General features: G+C 39.1%; 2 protein-coding genes across 9 annotated transcripts in view; one reads left to right on the top strand and one right to left on the bottom strand.

Moving 5' to 3' along the window:
- Positions 1 to 4,475: 4,475 nt before the first annotated feature.
- SMIM19 (small integral membrane protein 19) lies at positions 4,476 to 14,032 on the bottom strand. Of its 3 annotated transcripts, none has more exons than XM_081129054.1 (4): positions 13,851 to 14,032; positions 9,812 to 9,949; positions 8,154 to 8,278; positions 4,476 to 4,946 (listed from the first exon to the last, which is right to left on the bottom strand). In XM_081129054.1, the coding sequence occupies exons 2-4, from the start codon at positions 9,943 to 9,945 to the stop codon at positions 4,882 to 4,884; spliced, it is 324 nt and encodes a 107-aa protein (XP_080985180.1). In that variant the 5' UTR covers positions 9,946 to 9,949; positions 13,851 to 14,032; the 3' UTR covers positions 4,476 to 4,881. The 3 variants fall into 3 exon arrangements, with proteins under 3 accessions (XP_080985180.1, XP_080985178.1, XP_080985179.1); XM_081129052.1 differs by having other exon boundaries at positions 13,760 to 13,878; XM_081129053.1 differs by lacking the exon at positions 13,851 to 14,032 and adding an exon at positions 13,269 to 13,670.
- The window catches only part of SLC20A2 (solute carrier family 20 member 2), a 96,184-nt gene continuing 90,896 nt past the window's right edge, over positions 13,704 to 18,991 (top strand). Inside the window, exons 1-2 of one of the 6 annotated variants that reach the window (XM_081129048.1) lie at positions 13,748 to 13,925; positions 17,901 to 18,015. The gene's annotated coding sequence lies outside the window, so the exon portion shown is untranslated. The other 5 variants (XM_081129047.1, XM_081129045.1, XM_081129049.1 and 2 more) reach the window with 5 other exon arrangements.

Raw genomic sequence — 18,991 nt, 5'->3', positions numbered from 1 at the left:
CTTTTGAAGCGTACTAGATTTGCCAGGGTTCTTTTTTTTTTTTAATAAAGGGTATATTTTACAAGTATTAAGTTAGCATAATAAGAATTGTTATTAATTCTATTTCACCATAGCAACAGGCTAGAGGCCATTCAGTAAGGCACCTAAGAAGTTACTAAAAGCATCCAGAGCCTTAAGTAAATTAGACTGCAACTAAATAAGCAAATGTTGAGTAATTAAGTTTCCAACCACCTTTATTCATTTATAACTTGTAGACAGATGAAAATCTGTCCTTCGGCTGGCGCTTCTAAAATCCAGCCTCCCGTCCTCTGCAGAAAACATCACAGGCTTTGATGATGAAAAGAGAAAGCTAACTCTGATGATCTGTCTCAAGGAAGGGAGCAACGCTTTTCCCCAAAAGATTTGCTGATAAACGTTTGACAGCCCCCAAAAGATTGCATATATATAGTTTGTCTACAATTAACCAGGCCAGCATCCCCTCCCATGTTCTGGACTGTTGACATATTTCCTCAGGTGAAGTTGGTTTCCAATCAACATTTTATTAATGTTTTGTTGATATAAAAGACAGTAATGACATGTTAGATTTTGCTTGAGAATTATAAGTTGTGGAAGATGGTGACAAATGTGTAATAGGTTGCTGCAGTAATTATGTTTGCATATAATAATGGAGAAATTAACTTGTGAAAACAATCACCTGCACTAAGACCACTCTTTTAACAAATAGAATCAGTGTACTTAAGTTTGTTTGAGTACCAACTGGCATCTTTTTAGAATACCTGCAACTCTACTCACAGTCCCAGGCCAGGTTTCTTCCCCTTGGAATTCAAATAGCTTTGCATTTGCTGGCAATTATCATTAGGTGTAATGAGTCTAAGAAACTGCAAACAATTAAAATACTGGCATAGCAAAACAAATCTGGACTATGACCGCATTGTCTCATTTCTTCTCTTAACTGTGAATCATTTTACTGTTTTTCTAATTCCTGTAATTTTTTATTGGATATTGGACATTGTGGATGATATGGTGCAGGGATTCTAGATTCGATCTTTGAAAAGTGTTATTTTTTGGCAGGACTCAAACTGTATCACCTATGATGGGCAGTAGCTGAAAACTCTTATAGTTCTTTCAGCTTTTTAAAGTTGTTTTCTGCCAGGCTCTGAAGGGTATAGATTCATAGTTCAGGGTCAGCCAAGGACTTGTCAGATTTATATGCAGATTTTAGGGTTCCCCCTCCTGTGGTTTGCTTCTGTGATGTTCCCTCCTTACTTTCCAGTCTCTCTAGAAGCACTGAACTCTGTCCTATTCTCAAGCCAATTTCACTATAGCTTTCTGCCTGAGTTCTAGCTACTCTCAACTGTTAGACTTGGAAATACCTTCAAAGAACCATATAAACACAAATCTCAGTCAATGCAGTCCCCTCTTTCAAGAGTCAACCTCTTTCTGGTTTGTCTGCTTATGGTTACTGTCAAATAGTTGTTCTTTGTTTCATGTTGAATTCATAATCATTATCTGTGAGTTGGTCTGATATGCTTACTCTTCTATTATCAGAAGCAGAACCTACAAATACTTTTCAGAAACATAAAAATAAAACATTGGTTCTATAAATTATTATAAGTAAATTAATTCAACAAGTATTCACCAAGCATTTACTTTGGTCTAGTTACTATGCTAATAGTAGGTGATAGAAAGTATTTAGATATAAGATTTATATTAGATTGTAGTCAACTTGAAATGGCCTGGATTTTTAAACTTCAAAATAAAATGTTATTCAGAGACATTTGCAATTCTTTCCAAAAAAAAATGAAGACAGTAAACATACATTTACTTGTTCTGTAATAAATACTTTATATTTATATGGTGCATTTTTTTCAAAAAATTCACATTTCTGAGGCCAAAAACATTTGCAGTTAAGTTTAACAATGCCAATGGTTGGTTGCAGTGAAAAATCCTCAACTTTCTTCAGCTAGCTTGAAATTTGTCAAAATATTTTTTAATAATGTCCCTGGGATAGAGCCACTCTTTCAAGAAACTGGAACTAGTAAACATCAAAAGTAAAAGTGAACCACACAGTGCTCTTTCAGTATCAAATTTGGGGCTCAGTACTACCAATGGGACCTGGGCAGTAAGCAGCCTCAACCTTTGACTTATCTCATTTGCCTGCCTACCTAGGAATGTTACTAATCTGCATAAACAGCTTTAGTTTCTCACTATCTCTAAATAAAATAAAGGTGGAAAATACATCAGTACAGAATCCAATGCTAAATGCCACTTTTATTTGGGGGTGAGAGGTCAATGATAGTAGGAAGATGACCTGCTGCCGACAGTTCGCATGCATGCTACAGGACTTGGGGTTTACCGCCTTAGTTCTCAGCTTAGTACCCCATCCTTACTTTCAAATCCTCACTTAAGACCTGTTTTGCCCATAGACTTATAGGAGGCTGAAGAGGGACAAAAAGGTAGGTGGGAAACTGTTCTTGCTTTATAGTTTTGTGCAAGTTTGGCTCTGGCTTTATTAGTGAGTCAAATGGGAAAGAGATTAAGACTAAGCTCCAGTCCCTATTTTCTCTATTTTGCATACAGGTTAAAGGTATGCAAATAAGTACCCTTATTTCCATTTAGTAAGCACCTGCTCCTGTTCTAATTCTGTTATTAGAATTGAATAGTCTATAGATCACACGTGGCTAACGTATGGAGTATGTATTTCATAACTATTTATTGAATGAATTACTTTGTTCTATATACTTTTGTCCCTTTTCTCTTTAATTATATTTCTAAGATATATTTGTTCTTAATATCTGAACTTCTTTTTATTACCACTATCTGATCTTGAAAATATTTCTGACATTACACCAATTTTACCATAAACTCTGCAGTTCATTTTCTGATGAATCATATAAATAACTCCACCTGAAACAGTGTGAGGCCAATAGCAAACATCTGTGTCCTTAAGAGGCCAGTTTCTTCCCTGAGTGCAGCTGGCTGGCATCAGCTAAACATCAACTATTTAACATGCTCAAGCTGTGCACCAATAGAGGCTGACCAGTGCTTACTGCTGAGTATCTTATGCATTTAAAAAAAAAAAAAAAAAGAGAGGAGGAGGAGAGATGAGAAAAGCAGAACACAAGTGTTATTTACCGGTTTTTAGTCATTCCCCTTTTCTTCCAAAGAAAATAGTTCCACTGAATCCTTGGTGGGTTCAGGGGCAGGAGCAGGACAATCAGCCGGTGTGGCTTTGAAGTGCGGCTGCAGGCTTCCACCCCTTTCCCAGCTCAGCTGTTGAAGCAGAGAAGAGACTTCAAAGGCAGACCTGCTGTTATTCCTGCCAGTGGGGGTGAGTGATTCCCATGCTAGCTTTAGAGAAAACACTAGGAACTCATCCGCTCTTACTTGCCGGGGTTTGATGCTCACCAAATGATTTACTAGTTTTCAGTTGTAGCTGTCTCTATCTAGTGGACGCAGATAAAACCAATCACAACTCCATTGTGATTTATATTTATTTATGTACACTACTTTTACAAATCATCTGAGACGGCCAGGTTTGTAATTTGTCTAGATCGTGCCCCATGTCAGTGACAGCAAACAAACTGCACCTGCTCGATTACATTCTCTGCTCACGGAAATATACAGAGTGTCTCCCAGAGCAAAGCAAAGTTTAAGAAGTCTGTCTCCTTGCCACTCTGCTACCCCCAGCCTGTAATTATAACTGTTTAGTTATACCTGGTTTTAGTTATATGTGGTTTTTCATTCTATGAATTACTCCATTTGGTCAACAATTCACCTTCTACAGTATATACATTTTTGAATGATATAATTAAATTTTGAAAGAAAATGCAATTTCCCTGAATGATTTTATTTGGTCTAAACCTTTTCATTTAAAATTTATATTCTTTTACTTTACAATTATAAAGGGAAAAGAAAATGATGCTGAAATATTAACTCTAACTCTTAGAATTAAGACTATCTTTGATTCAAAAACTAATTCTTGGCCAGTTACATGGACAGTTAAACTTTCCTGCCACTACTTCCAACCAGCTTTTACTTAAATAAATATGAAAAATTAGGTAAAAACATTTCAATGTACAGTACAAAATGGTACAAGATATGAGAGTCTTCAGGGAATATTATGCTAAAAAAGCATAAGAAACCAGACAGTTACATTAAACATTGATAATCATATGACCAAAAAGCAAGTTGCTAACTAAACACCAATTATAGAGGTGCCCATTTATTTGGCAACATGGCCCCAGTATGGCCTAAAGAAGACTTCTGTGGTGGAAATGAGTGCTAGGATTAAAGAAAAAAGCAAACTCACTCCTAGGAACACAATTAAGGGAGAAAAATTCCAGAAAGCTTCTATAATTAGCAGATGGGTATGCCTCATGATGTAGAAAAGACAGTCTACTATGCAAATTCTGAAGAAGTGAATAGTTAATTCAGTTAAAGAGTGGTAACAACAGCAATGAGAACACAAATCATTCTGTTATCCATACTACATTTATCACAGAATACAATCTGGAAATAATGTCAATGACTGGATTTTCATTTTTTAATTTTGCAAAAATGCTCAGCTAAAAGTGCATAAGCTCCAGATTCTCAATTCCAAAGATGGGCTTTCATTCCTGACTGATTGCATCCTGAAGAAATCAAAGGTCTTCTTCTCAACGTAAAACCACCATTTCTGGCCTTTTTTGAGCCATTTTTTATTTGTGTAACAAATGACTTGAAGATGCCATTTTAAAAAGCAAAACAAACACACCAAAAAAACTGGGAAAAAGTCACAAATAAAATGATTTTATGGAAACAGAAGATTTTTTAAAATGCTGTTTGGAGCTTGCTACCATATTGTTTAACAATTACTTATGTTGCTCATTTTCTGAGATTTCATTCCAACGAGAGCTGTACACTGTCAGTTTGGTTCTGGGGCTGTTGATAATCATACTTCCTTGCTATTAAAAAATAAAACAAAACAAGAAAGAAAGAGAAAAAAATTAATAAAATAGCAAAATAATTACTAGTTAATATTACTAAATCACAGTCAAGTCATGAATCTCAGTAAAGAATTAGCTTAAAATTGAACTTTTTTTGAATTGGAGAAATTTATTATACTTTGTGATCCTCTAATTTCTCAACACTGCTAATACCCATTTTTATACGTTTCTATTATTATTTGTATATCAGGACTATTCAGAGCTTTAAAATATGGGTAAGCATTAATTAAGCTATTAAAATTAAATTAATATTCTGTAATTTCCTTTCTTGCCCTGCTATTTCCACCTTAAGATAAATTAATAATAATGCTTTTGTCTACATCACAAGGAATTTGACTATATTTTACCTTATAAGCCTAAGAGATCTGTTATTGAACTTTGTGATTAATATAAACTAGAAAAATACAATTCTGTATTCTCTTTGTACTTTTGAGAAATGTATATTGAAGAATGGTCTTAAAATGGTCTTAACCTAAAACTCGAGAAAGTAGAGGGTTGAAATCTTTATGAATGGCATTCAATGCTGAACTTTAAAACTTTCAGTCTCTTCATTTTTTCCTAGTCAAGAAAGAGATGTTTACGCTACTCGGGGGTGAATTCAGATTTTTGAGGCCTAAAGCTTGTACAACTTTGGGAGTCTTCTTTAAGAAAAATAATTTTGTTTGTTATTTCCTCTTGAACCGCCAGACTTTGTTAGGACTACATATGTCACAAACACTGAGAATCCTCCAATGTGCAGGAATTCAGTAAATGTGCAAATCCACACACACTCACTGTTTATAGGAATGATGGTTTCCAAAGAGGTCCACATCCTAATCCCCATAATCTGTGAATATGTTTCCTTACAGGACAAAGGGGACTTTGAAAATGTGCTTAAGGTAAGGCCCTTGAGAGGGGGAGATGACTGGATTATCTGGCCCCACCTAATCACATAGGCCCTTAAAACTGGAGAACCTTTCCTGGCTGAGTACAGACAGAGGGGAAGATACAAAAATGGAAGAATGATCAAAAGGATGCCATGCTGCTGGCTTCGAAGGTGGAGGAATCGGGCCACAAAGCAAGGAATGTGGGCTGCCTCCAGAAGCTGGAAATGGCAAAGAAACAGATTCTCCTCCAGAGCAGAAAGAAAACCCCGCTGACCTAGATTTTATCCCAGGGAGACTACTGTAGGATCTTTAACCTACAAAACTGTAAGAGAATACAGCTGTGTTGTTTTAAGCCACAGAATTTGTGATAATTTGTTACAGCAGCAATAGAAAACTGATGCACCTTACAAAGACTGGAATTCTGATAAATTTTATTTTATGCCATTCCCATCAAAGGAGAAAAACAAATGTACACTGGGTTTATAACTGTATATGTTATACTACTGAATATATTACTGATAGGAGATAACTTCTGTTTTGACTAGGCATCAATGATAACTTAATTCTTCCCTTACAATTTTCCATACAGAGCTTCTGACTCTATACTTTAAAAAAAAAACTTAAGTTTTTTAAAGGGTATTTTCTGTTGTGGTAAAATATACATAAAATTTGCCATTTTAACCATTTTTAAGTGTTTAGTTCAGTGGCATGAACTACATTCACATTGCTGTGCAACTATCACCACCATCCATTCACAGATCTGTTTTGATCATTCCGAACTGAACTCTGCCCGTTAAATAACAACTCCCCATTTTCTCTTTCGCCAGGGCCTGGAACCACCATTCTACTTTCTGTTTCTATGAATTTGCCTCATATAGTGAAATCATACAATATCTGTTCTTTTGTGGCTCACTTATTTCACTTCATTATAAGAATTATGAAGCATAATGTCTTCAAGGCTCATCCGTGTTGCAGCATATGCCAGAATTTTCTTCTTCTTGAAAGCTGAATAACATTCTACTGTTTATGTACCACGGTTTGTGTATCCATTCATCCGTCAAGGATACTTGGATTGTTTCCACCTTTTGGCTATTGTGAATGAAGCCGCTATGTTAGTTTTACTTCTTAGCTTGAACTGGTAACCCACGCATATGGTACAAAGGGCAGAAGGAACAAAAGAAAAACAGTGAAAGTGTGCTCTCCTCCCCCTGATCAGTCCTGCAGTTACCTACCCAGTTGCTTTCCCCAAAGGAACTGTTGTTACCATTTCTTAGGATAAAATTTATGCTAAAGAATTTTTTGGAGGTTTTACTTGTATAAAATATATATGTACATATATATTTTTTCTACTTTTCACCTAAAATTTCACTTCTTGCTTCTTCCTATGCACATACACACACACATTTAAGTTTTTACTATAGACATATTTCTTTTTTGAAATGTCTAGTCTTTTTCTTTAAATACCGCACTGTCCCCATCACGGTAATAATGTTAATAATCTGATGCGCATCTCTCCAAGCCTTCCTCCATGCTTGCATAATTACATAGAACACTTATATTAGTTGTAGATAATACAAGGGATGTTTTGGTCATTTGATTTTAAAAGAGTGGCATCGTATAATATACTACTATATTTTGTTTTTCTCAACTTAATGATACACCGCAGAAACAATACCCTTATTCTTTTAAATGGTGGCATAAATGGCTGGGCTTACAATTCATTCTGACTCTTTCCCAATACCTACATTAACTCACCAGGTTCAGTACTATAGAACTTATTAATATTGAGATATGACCCCTTACCATGCACATGGATGTCACATGCCATGTTCCTGGAAGCCATTCCTATACTGCTTTGGCTTGTAATAATATAATTATAATAGAAGGGACTTCAAACTCCATAAATACAAACTTCAAATCCCAACTAAAAGTAGCTCCAACTCAACTTTCCCTTAGATTCTCAAAATACTCCTGGCTACCTCAATGCCATTCCACACAACACGAAGTACAAAGGAGGGCAAATCAGAGTAGAAAGAGATAGCAAAATCCACTGATTGTTAAAGTAGCTAGTTTTTTGCAAAATTTACAAAAGCATGATCCCGTGCACACATTCCTAGGGTTCTTCTCAGAGTCATGCAAGGGCCCCATACAAGTACAGGGTCCTGAGGCATTAAGTTCATGCAAACCTGCCCTTGCCAACTCTGTTTTCATTATCATCTATTTCTGATGACTGGATTTAATTCCAAAAAATCTATTTTAAGCATGCTTATGCATATAGTCAAGCACAGAATGTACTTACAAATGGAATACATTTCCAGTTGCTGTCTTAAACGAATTTTGCTCATTGTGTCATAAAAGTTGGGCTCTGCCAAAGTTTCTGCTGTAGGTGGCACACTGAATATCCTCATTATTTTCCTTTTATGCCTAAAACAGAAAAACAATGCAGAAGAGAGATTTGTATTAATATCAATAGGACCATAATAGTCTCATGATCGTTATAATCGAAAACTACATTTAAGGACTTAAATGGCAAGGAATCTATCTTTTATTTTGTCTCTGTGGATGCTTTCTTGGCTCAAGTACTTTTTCTTTCACTAAAAAGTATGAAGCTATATATGTACAGCCACAGGGATATAAGAAAGTAGCTGAACACATCCACTTAATACAACAGTGATGTATATACCTCTATTGTGCCTCCACTCCCTACTCTCCCAAAAGCCAAATATTGTATGGGAAAATGTATAAACAAGAAAACATCTGATTTTTTCCCTTCCCTCTCATCTCCTCCAAATAAAGCTAACTTCTGGGTTCGACAATAAACAATGTGAGCAGACCTTAATTTTGGAGAAGAATGAATAAGCATATTTCTTAAATACAATAGGATGGCCTTAGTTGGGGGGGTATCTATTTAAAATTTATAACAGTGTGCCCCTGCTTTTAAAAGTGGGGTGGGGAGAAGGCAGCGCTATTTTTAGCAGAAAGCTGTTTCCTGCAAGTGGGCCAGTGCTGATATGTGGAGCCTTCTCTCACCCACCCCCTAGAGTCTAGGCAACCAATGGGCTAGCTGCTCTAGGGGTCAGGCAGCTAGGAAGGGAGAATCTGCGTGTCTGAGAGAAAGTATAGGCTCTGAACTGTGCCCCAGACCAAACGTCAATAATTTGTGGATTACTAATTATTTGAACTATCTAATGCCTTTTTGACTTTGGTGGAGAATACCATGAAGCATGTGGCTATAAGCAGAAGCAACTCAGTCCAACTAATACTGCTTTTCCTTTTCAAAGCTCCCTCTGCCTTTTCTTTTTCTTATTGTACGGAAAGGATAGGAGCCAGAGAGAGTGTGGGAGAGAACAGTTTCATCATGCTACAGCATCAAGAATTAAAGCAGAAAATATTAAGAATTTATACTAAGTGGCACACCAGGGACACAAAGGTTAAAGGGCCTTATTCTCAAGGGATTGAAGTTTTGGTGGAATGGACAGATAAGTAATCAGATAATACCAATACTGTTCAAGAAGTGCTATGATACAGTCTTGCACAAGAAACAGAAGGGAAAGCTTAAAATGTGCAAAGAGAGACTGCTAAACACACAGGAGTTAGTGTTTCTGCATTTCAGGGACATGGGCCAAAAAATGTGCTCATCCCAGGGTGCCAGTGAACACAGGCTGGGTAATAAAATTGAGCTGTATTAGAAATGATAGAATGGGAGTATAGTGCAGCTGGTTTGGGTGCCAAGAGCTGCACTTAAATCTCCATCTCTTAAAGCAATAGGGTTTTCCAAGCCAAACTTTGGTATCTAGTGCTTGAGGGCCCCAGTAGACAGTGCTTTCATGGTGGGAACAAAAATGCTGATGAAATTATTTTTGTGCAATTAATTCAGATCAAACAAACAAATAAACAAGCCTGCAAAGCTTTTAAATGCCCAGTTTCTTATCTCCCCTGAGGTACTCAAAGACTTACCTTTTGGCATACATGAAGAGACCAAAGCTAACGAGGATCACTACCAAGTAAACGTTGGTGGCTTCGTTCCAGGCTTCATGAACACTGTAATCAATAGAGCCATCGTCTCCCATCACTCCGTAATCCCCAGGCATGCAGCTGTAAGGGAGAAAAAAGAACAGGATTTCTGTTAGTGAGTGATAGTATGACTGTCTGGAAAAGCGCTGGTAAACATATGGACGGCTGGTCAGCCCCAGCCAGGCTGCCTGTTTCTGTATGGCCCAGAAGCTAAGAATGGTTTTACATTTCTAAACAAATGCATTTTAAATGGTTATAATTACCTACATAATATCCTTGATTTTTGCCTCACAGCTCTCAAAGCCTAAAATATTTACAATCTGGTCCTTTAACAAAAAGTTGGCCAACCCCTGGTTGAGATAACTAAAGCATGTAACATACTCCCCCTTATTTGTAACTTTGAAACATTAAAGCTTCTATATAAAGGTTAAAACTTGGGATTAAAAAATCATATTAATAAAGGGATACAGTTTGAAATATCAATGTACAGTTTCCAAGCAGTAACTATCACCCAGATTAAAGCAACTGAATACTTTGAAACACACACCCAAACAACTGAGCTGTGATGCTCTCAGAACAGGGTTGCACTCGTGACAGCAGCCTAACCTAGAAAAGATGCGACACCAGTAACAATGCTCTTCCACATGCCTCCCGATGCAATTGGAAAACGTTTGGAGCTTTATCTAGTTTTGGCTTGCTGGCCAAATGTAGTTGAAAGAAGCTATGGTATAAAAAGTTACTTTTTGCTATTTACACAGCTGTGACTTCTATTCAAGGAAATGCATTCTTTGGACATTCCCACAGAAAATAAGGGTGGTAATAGCAACTGTATCACATAGCAAGTAAAGGAGTAATGGCTTCTTATTTGTGTTTGGGAAGATAACTGAATATTTCCTTTAAGAGAGAGTTCCTCCTTTGTGTTGGACATAAAAGGTAAGTCTAAGTAAAATGACCTAATATGTGAAAGAAATCCAGAAGTGTTATTTTAGACATTCTATAAAAAGGAGAGAAACTGAACAAATGATAGGTGAGAACTATCCTGTAGTTTTTAAGAATAAGACAGCCATTTTCTAACACCAAGAAAAATAGTATCTGAAATGTCCAAGAAATTGTTTTTCAATTTTTCCCGATATTCTATAACAATGAAGGCACTGCAGAAATTCATCCACTAAATATCTTGCAATCTCTCCTGTAAGCCTTCAAAATATTCTTTAACGTAGTTTTGGCTCAGTAAGTTAATAAGTATGTATTAAGGGCAGAGCCTGTTTTCTTTCTTATAGTGTTTCTCTGCATAAAATTAAATTTCCCCAGAGGTCTACTGCTCAGCCAAGTGCCATGTTTGTCCCTTGCTGACATCTGAAGTCTTTGTCAGACATTTGGGGACATAATGTACTCATTTACAATAAAGTGAGTATCATGAGTGGCCATTTAACTTAAACTGTTGACATTGAGGGCAAGAATAATTTCTCTAACACATCCACTGATGTCTGATGAACATAAAGATGTACTGTAAAAATTAGCTAGGGAATAATAAAAACAGAACTTACTTTAAATTATAATAATCTACACATGCAAGATCTAAATATTAAACATCAGACCATACCCAATTCCTATAAAAGTCTGGCTGTGAATTTTCTTTCAAGAGAGTGAGAGGCACAGGGGGATTTGGCATAGTCAGAGTTTCAACTCCTATTCCTTAAAATTGAACTCCAGGGTTTCTCTGAATATAATAATTATGATTGATAGTAAGTAATCAATTTTAGAAATGAAAATTTTGGAAGACCAGAGACTAATAATTGTTTATGGCTTATGGAATTTAGAATTTTGTTGGTTCCAAAATGCAGAATAACAATGACTGTGTTTTGCAAAAAGACTTTAGATGTCTGATTTAACATGCTGAAGAAGGCCTGGAACAATCATGCAGCAAGGGTGGTAGCTTTCAGGATTGGCAGTTATTAACTAGTCAGGGAAGAAACAGGAAACATATAGTAGTGGCCACTAGAACATTCTGCAAGTGCCATTTATGTAACAAATTATGAAAGTGTTTCCTACCTGTTTTCTAACACCTGAATGGATCTGAGCCAGGTTCATTTCTGGCTTTGATTTTCTACAAAATTCTGTTCATGTGCCACTCAATAAATAGTGTATTCCTACAGAACTTCTCATCCTCCTGATACAAATATGCCAGTCTGTAATTACAGAGGATTTCAAATTACTGCTGACTCAGATGGAAAAACTTTAACGTGAATTATATAACATACATTAGACAACATCACTGGTATGCAATGACACTACTGTTCCACAGTTCCAGGGAAATGCACTGGAGTTATTTTTAGTAGTGTTGTGAAAGATCTGCACTGAGGGTAGACCTTTCCTGTCCACTTCTCTATCATGACCAATAGCATGACTTTGTAAGACTGCCAAGAATAAAGAATGGTTTTGTCCAAAGTCACAGTACAGACTCATGGCTCACATGTGGCCTGAACTATGACCATCCCTTCCAGCACACCACAGTCTAACCAAGTACACATACACCTGCTGAGTGGTTCCTGGATACCACCATAGCCTTCTTGGAGTCTACAGCAAAACGCCCAGGGGCTATTATACAGTGAGTGGTTCCTTCTTGGCAAGTTCCAAGTTTCAGCAAGATCACAATGTAGCTAGCCATGTGCTTGGATCATGATTCATAGATTTCTCAAATTCGTCATTTGAGATAACTAAACTTCTTTCACGTTATTTTTCCTGTAGAGTAATGCTTGAACAATTTCCATAGGGAGATGCTAGGATGAGCTGAACTAAGTCCCAGGTAAATATTGGCATCCAGAGATAAAGCTGCCAAAATGTGACAGCTAGGGTTTGGTTTTAGTTTGATAAACTTTTAGGTTGAGAACTAGAACTTTTCTAGGGATCAGTGATTATACCATGTTTTAAAATTAGTTTCCTGATTTTGGGTTCCTGATACCAAGTCCAGGTGGTTCTAAACCTGATCATCGCTTGTTATCGTGTCTAGAATGTTACCATTTTTCTCTCACTTAGTGCTTTGTTATGTTGATACAAATTCAGATTAGACTCATTTATACAGTTCCAAGAGTTCCTTACGACACAAGCCACTGCATAAATGTGGTTTTCTTTTTCTCAGTCCTTTGAAACACTAAAGGTTGTTTCCGACTCAGAAGGGTACAAGCTAACAGGCCTTCAGGAGGAAGACGCCATCGGGAGGCAGGCAGTATGTTCCTTTAATCCTCACAACCACCCTGCTGGGAGGCACTAAAACTCCATTTCCTAGAAGCAAGTGGGATGGTGGTGGCGGCTACACAGTCTAACTTGCCCAATGTCACGCAGTCTAGAGAGGGCCGTCACCCGCATCTGACGCCCAAACCTTAACTCTTCGGGCCCTGACCTCAATCTTGTGAGACCTGCTCCTCCCGGAAAAAAATCCAGTTGAGCGGGTACAGAATATAATCCTGTCAGGAAGCGGCCGCAGGCAGGAGCCTCCAGAGCCGGCGGCTGTAAGCGTTTCCGCCGTCCGCAGGCTGAGCACGAGGGTTCGGTCCTGAAACACTCCCGCTGAACCCCAACCGCCCGGGGCCATCGCGCCCGCCCTAAGTTTGCGTTGCGGATGCGGCCACTTCAACTCCGTCGTCTGCGTTTCTGGAACTCGGAGGCTCACTATCCCCTGCGGCCCCGGGAGGCTCGGAGCAAAGGCGAGGAGGCAGCAGCCTCCCGGCGCCCCGCGCGGGCGTGAGGCGGGCGCGGCGCGACCTCCCCTCCCCTCCCCTCCTCTCCCCTCCTCAGCGAGTACGGGGCGGGGCGGGGCGGCGCGCGGGCGGAGGGCGGGGCCGGGTGACGCGAGATAGGGCCCGGGAGGCGCGGGGACGCGGGTCCACTCACGCTGCTCGCTCCGGAGGCGGCAGGCGACCAGGCTGCTCGGCTCGGGGCCCTTTCCCCCGGAGTCGGGGCCGGGCTCGCGGGAATCGGTTACCTCACGGACCTGGACGACCTCTGCCTTCGTCATTTCCTGCCGGCCCGTCGGTTTCCGGAAGAGACGAGGAACCAGGTCTTTCCCTCCCTCCCCCCTCCGCCCCCCTTTCAATGTTTGAACGGGAGAGACGCAGCGACGGCCCCGGTGCCGCCCCCGCGCGTGAGTGGAGCCGGGCTCCCTTCCCCTCCCCCGCGGTGCGTCACCGCCCGGCCCCGCCCCCGCCCCCGCCCCCGCCCCGGCCCCGACCCCCGCCGGGCTGCGCGCGCCGCCCTCCCCGAGTCCTCGGCCGCGCGACCCTCGCCCCCGCGGGAGGGCGGGTCGGGTCCGGCTGGGGCTTCCAGCGGCGGACGGTCTCGCTGCCCCCGCCGGGAAGTCCACGTGGATTTAGCGTGGAAGTAGCGGGGACAGGTCGTTACCCGGGAGTTCTGTGCCGCTTCCCGCCCCACTTCGGCGCACCCCGGGTGTGACTCGGCGTGGGAGGGGGGAATGTGCATTGTCCCGCGAATGGAGAGCAGGCTGAGAAACACGAAGATTTTCTTTTTTCGTAATAAGGGCGTAGGGTTACTTTTAATATTTACCTCAACATTTAAGAAAGCATATGCTCTCCAAACTGTCTTTCCATTTTCCCTGTGGTAAATGATGCGTGGCTGAGACTTTTGAAGTTCTTTAAAAAACTGGATACTGTAATAGTGACAGTTTGACTTTCAGGTATTTAAAAAAAATTGTATAGGGACTTGAAAAATATATTTTCCAGTATGAGACAGGTAATGAATATGTAGGTTCCAGTATTAGCATTGAAGTTATTAGGTTTCAGTGGTTGATGGAGCCTTGCGAATAAATGGCCACTTGTCCACATGCTTGAGGTCTTAACTCTTCATTTTGAGCTAGTTCTCTAGGATCGCCGGACTGCTAATTAAAATCCACGTTAAATCATGTAGAGGTTGTATCCTTAATTGATAAGCAGAGATAAGAGCTAATATTTCACACTACCCCTTAGGAAGTTTTCTCTTCTCTGTGGATCATTTTGTTACAGTTAAACTCACCTTTGTCTAGATGAAGAGTGTTACTTGGTACACTAACATACTGGCTTTATTTATAGTATTAATGCATGTTAGCTTATACATATTATATATGCATAATCACATGTAATTTACAGCCATTTAGTTTAACTAAAAAGTTGGAAAATTAGGAACAGTATTAATGGGCAGTGTTGAGTACTGATTGTTTGCCAGGCCTGCGCCAAGTGATCTACATGCTTTATCACAGTCAATCTTCCAGGATAACTTTTTGCATAAGGATTGGTTGCTCAAAAATATTTGAATACACATATTTGATTTGAATGTACCCAAATGTGGAATATTTACATTAATTACTACTTCTGTTTCTGCTTTTGTAAAATAAGGGTGTTGGCAATATAAAATGACTCATGAAGTAAATTAATGTGTTTTTCAAGTTGGAAGATGGATTTAAAATTGCATAGAACTTTTGAGTATTCAGTAGTTTCCTAAGCCCTGTGTCTCTTACTTATTCAAATTCCCATTGTCACCCAATGAACAGGCTATGCTTGGACATTGGAAAAAAGTAAATGTTGGGAAAGCCTTAATGGCCCTTCTGAAAGGCTTCTTTCCATATTTAGTTTCTAAGTCACCTTCCTAATTAAGGATTAACAGATGACAAACAGGAAGAGTAATTTTCCAATACCAAAACAAGGAAATAAAAAACAGTGGGCTGGCTATTGCTTTGTTGATAAGTCTAACATTCATGGGTATATGAGTGTTAAGAATGTTATATTATCTACATTGCAGGGGTTCTACCTAGTATTTCAGTTTGCCTGTAAATATCTTAAACATATTCAGTTGAGTCCAGTACTTTGAGCATTAGGAAGTTAAATTTTTAGTTTGATTTAATGAAGCAGTTTTGGCTTCCTTAAGCAAGAAGTTTATTTCGACTGTGTTTCCACAGGTACAATTTAATGATTTATATAGGCATAACAATGATGAGAGTGATGGTGGGATCTAATGGTTTGCATCTTGTGAGAGTAGAAGTTGTTGAAAAGACTGGAGAGGATGAGGGAAGTACTTGAAAATGTGTCTTATTTGTGATTAGAGCATATTATACTTTATCTGTCTTCTGATTCTAGCCTAGGTTCATCATTGGAGAGGAAATCACTGGTCCAATGATTTGCCAGTCAATATTTATAGCAGGGTTCCATTGCCTAAAGGCATTTTCTTTGGGGAGGGGATGAGTGGAGAGTTGTCATTAATGGGAAAATGTAAGAAGAAAAGATGCATGTGTTTTCTTTTGGAGTTAATACTTGCACCCATCTTGACTTACTGATTCTTGCTACCACATTCATCTTCAGGCACTTTCCTGGTAGATATTTGATATTTTTATGTAGCCACTTGGAGATAAAATGAAGAAGGGGAAGAGGGGTGGGGGTTGAGACAAAGCACAAGGGTATACAGCAATGCATTAATAGGTTACATTTGGACAAAATTTAGGAGCTGGGCCTTCACAGCTTTTATTATGAAAACCGTTAGAATAAGATTGACTGACCGTATGTGTTTGTAAATCTCTTATATGCTATTTGTTTGCAGAAATATGGAGACTATCCCTTTAATGTGCTGTATAAGCAATGGAACATACTTAGAGTACAGTACATGGAAAGTCATTGAATTTTTCCTTGCAGCCATTTCTGTATGTTTGTCATTGTGAGAAAGCCAGAGTGACCCATAATGCCAGCATTGGCTCCTGCTTGTAAGGCATATAAGCAATGTTGTGTTTCATTGAATTGGAAGACAAGTCCTTCTCATTCCTTACTTCAAAACTTAGCTCTCAAATGGAGTGCTCTTTAAGATTCCAGATTGCAAAGACCTCTCTGCCACTCATTACCACATCCCCAGAGCCTAGAACAGAGCCTAGCATATGGAAGGTGCTGAGTAAATATTTGTGAAATGAACAAAAGTACTTTGGAATCTTCTCCCTTCTTTCCAGGAGTGAAGGTTCTACTTACCATTAGGGGCAGGGCCACTTCAGTCTTACCCTCTCCACAGAGTTTGCAGCCCATGGGGTCCCACTTACCATTGGGGGCAGGGCTATTCCAGTCTTACCCACTCCACAGAGTTGGCAGCCCATGATGAGCCCTGTGAATGTTAGTTGTTTATTTTAGTGGGGCAGACATTGTGTACACACATGAAAGAATATGGGAATTTGGAGCTAAATAAAGTAATAATAATAGCTAACATTTATGTAGGGCTTAAAATGTGCCAGACACTGTCCTAGGCGCCTTTACATGTTAATTTATTTGACTTTTGCAACAATCTTTGAAATAGGTACAATTATAATCCCATTTTTCAAATGAGTAAACTGAGGCACAGCAAGGTAATTAAGTTACTTGCCAAAAATCACAACGAAAATAATAAGTAGGGAGACATGAAATATGAACTCAGGCAGACTGGCTCTTGGGTCAGAAGCTGAATTTTGAATCTGAAAACTGAGTATCATTTGTAACTCTTTAAGTATAGAATTCTAAAACAGTAATTCATCAGGACATAGGACAGTGACTGTTCAGTGTCAGAAAACTAATGCAAAATAAAATAACATTAAATGGCACTTGATATCTTGCTATTTTTCTCTTTAAAACACTTATTAGATTTAAGCTCCTAGAGGTAATAATTCACCAGAGTGTTGACAGTTTCCTGTGCACTTCTATACATTTGCTTTGTTATGTGAAATCTTGATCCATTTTTTCAGCTTGTCTTGGGCAGTAGAGTACACTATTGGGGACAGGAATCCTCATCAAACCAAGTAATATTTCTTTAGTGGGGAAAAACCTCCATAAAATTATGCTGTTCATTTGGTAACAAACCTGGAGTGAAGTCATTTTTGAAGCCATGTGGAATTAGACAAGGGCCTACAAACAAAATCCAGCAAGATGAAGAAAAGTGGTATTCTCTGAAATTCCAGTTTTGTATCCCTTTGTCAGGAGCTGACTATTATTTTGTGGGTATTGGGCATCAAAAGAGTCACTGGCTCTAAATGATTACACAGATAGGAGAATACATCCATCACCCCACCCACAGCCCAGGAATGAGAGGAGGAAGTGCCTTTGAATGAAGCATGGGCCACAAACCTGGTTAGCAGCCAGGGAAGACACGCTCTGCAGGTATAGTATTCTGTGTTACAGATCACTTCTGCTGCATAGGAGGTTATGACATTTGTCTTGGGGGTAGTTTTATAATTTGAATCAGTAAAGAAATGACGTGTGCTGCTGTCATTTTAACATCAGCATATGTTTTGAGATGGCCTGTCATAGAACCAGCTATGAATATTGTCCCACAATCATGTTTTATTTATTTATTTATTTGTTTGTTTCTTAATATATCTTTATTGATTTCAGGGAGAAGGAGAGAGAGAGAGAGAGAGAAATATCAATATCAATGATGAGAGCCACTGATTAGCTGCCTCCTGCACGCCCCCTACTGGGGATCGAGCCTGCAACCCAGGCATGTGCCCTGACTGGGAATTTAACTGTGATCTCCCAGATCATAGGTTGATGCTCAACCGCTGAGCCACGCTGACCGGGCAATCGTGTTCTATTTAAATACTCTAGAAAATAATTTGGAAAATTTGGGTTAAAATCTGTATTGAAGTTTTTATCCATTGGCATGTTAGCCTTAATTTCAGGCTCTTCTCTAAATGGGGGGTTTTAGGGAAAGGAAAGGTGATACACTGATTCATATTTTAAGCCTATCTAGCTGGATAATTTAATGAAATCTGTATATCCTGTTTTATGAATTTTAGGGTTGTAGAACTGGATCTTGAACATGCTCTAGTGTGGTGGTTCTCTAAGTAGAAGTGTATATCAGAATGACCCAGGGTTTACTGTAAAAGTAACAGATGTTTTAGCCTAACCCTGGGAGCATGGTCTGGGCATCTGTATTTTAAACCACCTGCCCCTGTAAGAAGAACCAGCCTTGTATTTTATAGATAAGAAAATTGGGGCAAAGTCAGATGACTTGCCTACAGCTGGTTCAATGGTACCAAGTTTTATTACCAGATAATATGTAGTTTCACACTTTTACGCCTGTGGGAAATTTTTCAGGTCATCAATTTAGTAGCCCATTTTACAGGTCAGCACA

The sequence above is a fragment of the Miniopterus schreibersii genome (genome assembly GCF_964146895.1).
Source record: "Miniopterus schreibersii genome assembly, chromosome: 2".
NCBI classification, from domain to species: domain Eukaryota; kingdom Metazoa; phylum Chordata; class Mammalia; order Chiroptera; family Miniopteridae; genus Miniopterus; species Miniopterus schreibersii.
This window is presented reverse-complemented; position numbering and strand designations above follow the sequence as displayed.

What these genes read in the sequence shown, in the direction of transcription:
- SMIM19 (XM_081129054.1), bottom strand. Translation starts at nt 9,945, where the DNA reads ATGCCTGGGGATTACGGAGTGATGGGAGACGATGGCTCTATTGATTAC. An exon ending in CTCTTCATGTATGCCAAAAG is followed by an intron (nt 8,279 to 9,811) that starts GTAAGTCTTTGA and finishes TTTCTGTTTTAG; the next exon opens with GCATAAAAGGAAAATAATGA. An exon ending in ACTGGAAATGTATTCCATTT is followed by an intron (nt 4,947 to 8,153) that starts GTAAGTACATTC and finishes ATTTTTTAATAG; the next exon opens with CAAGGAAGTATGATTATCAA.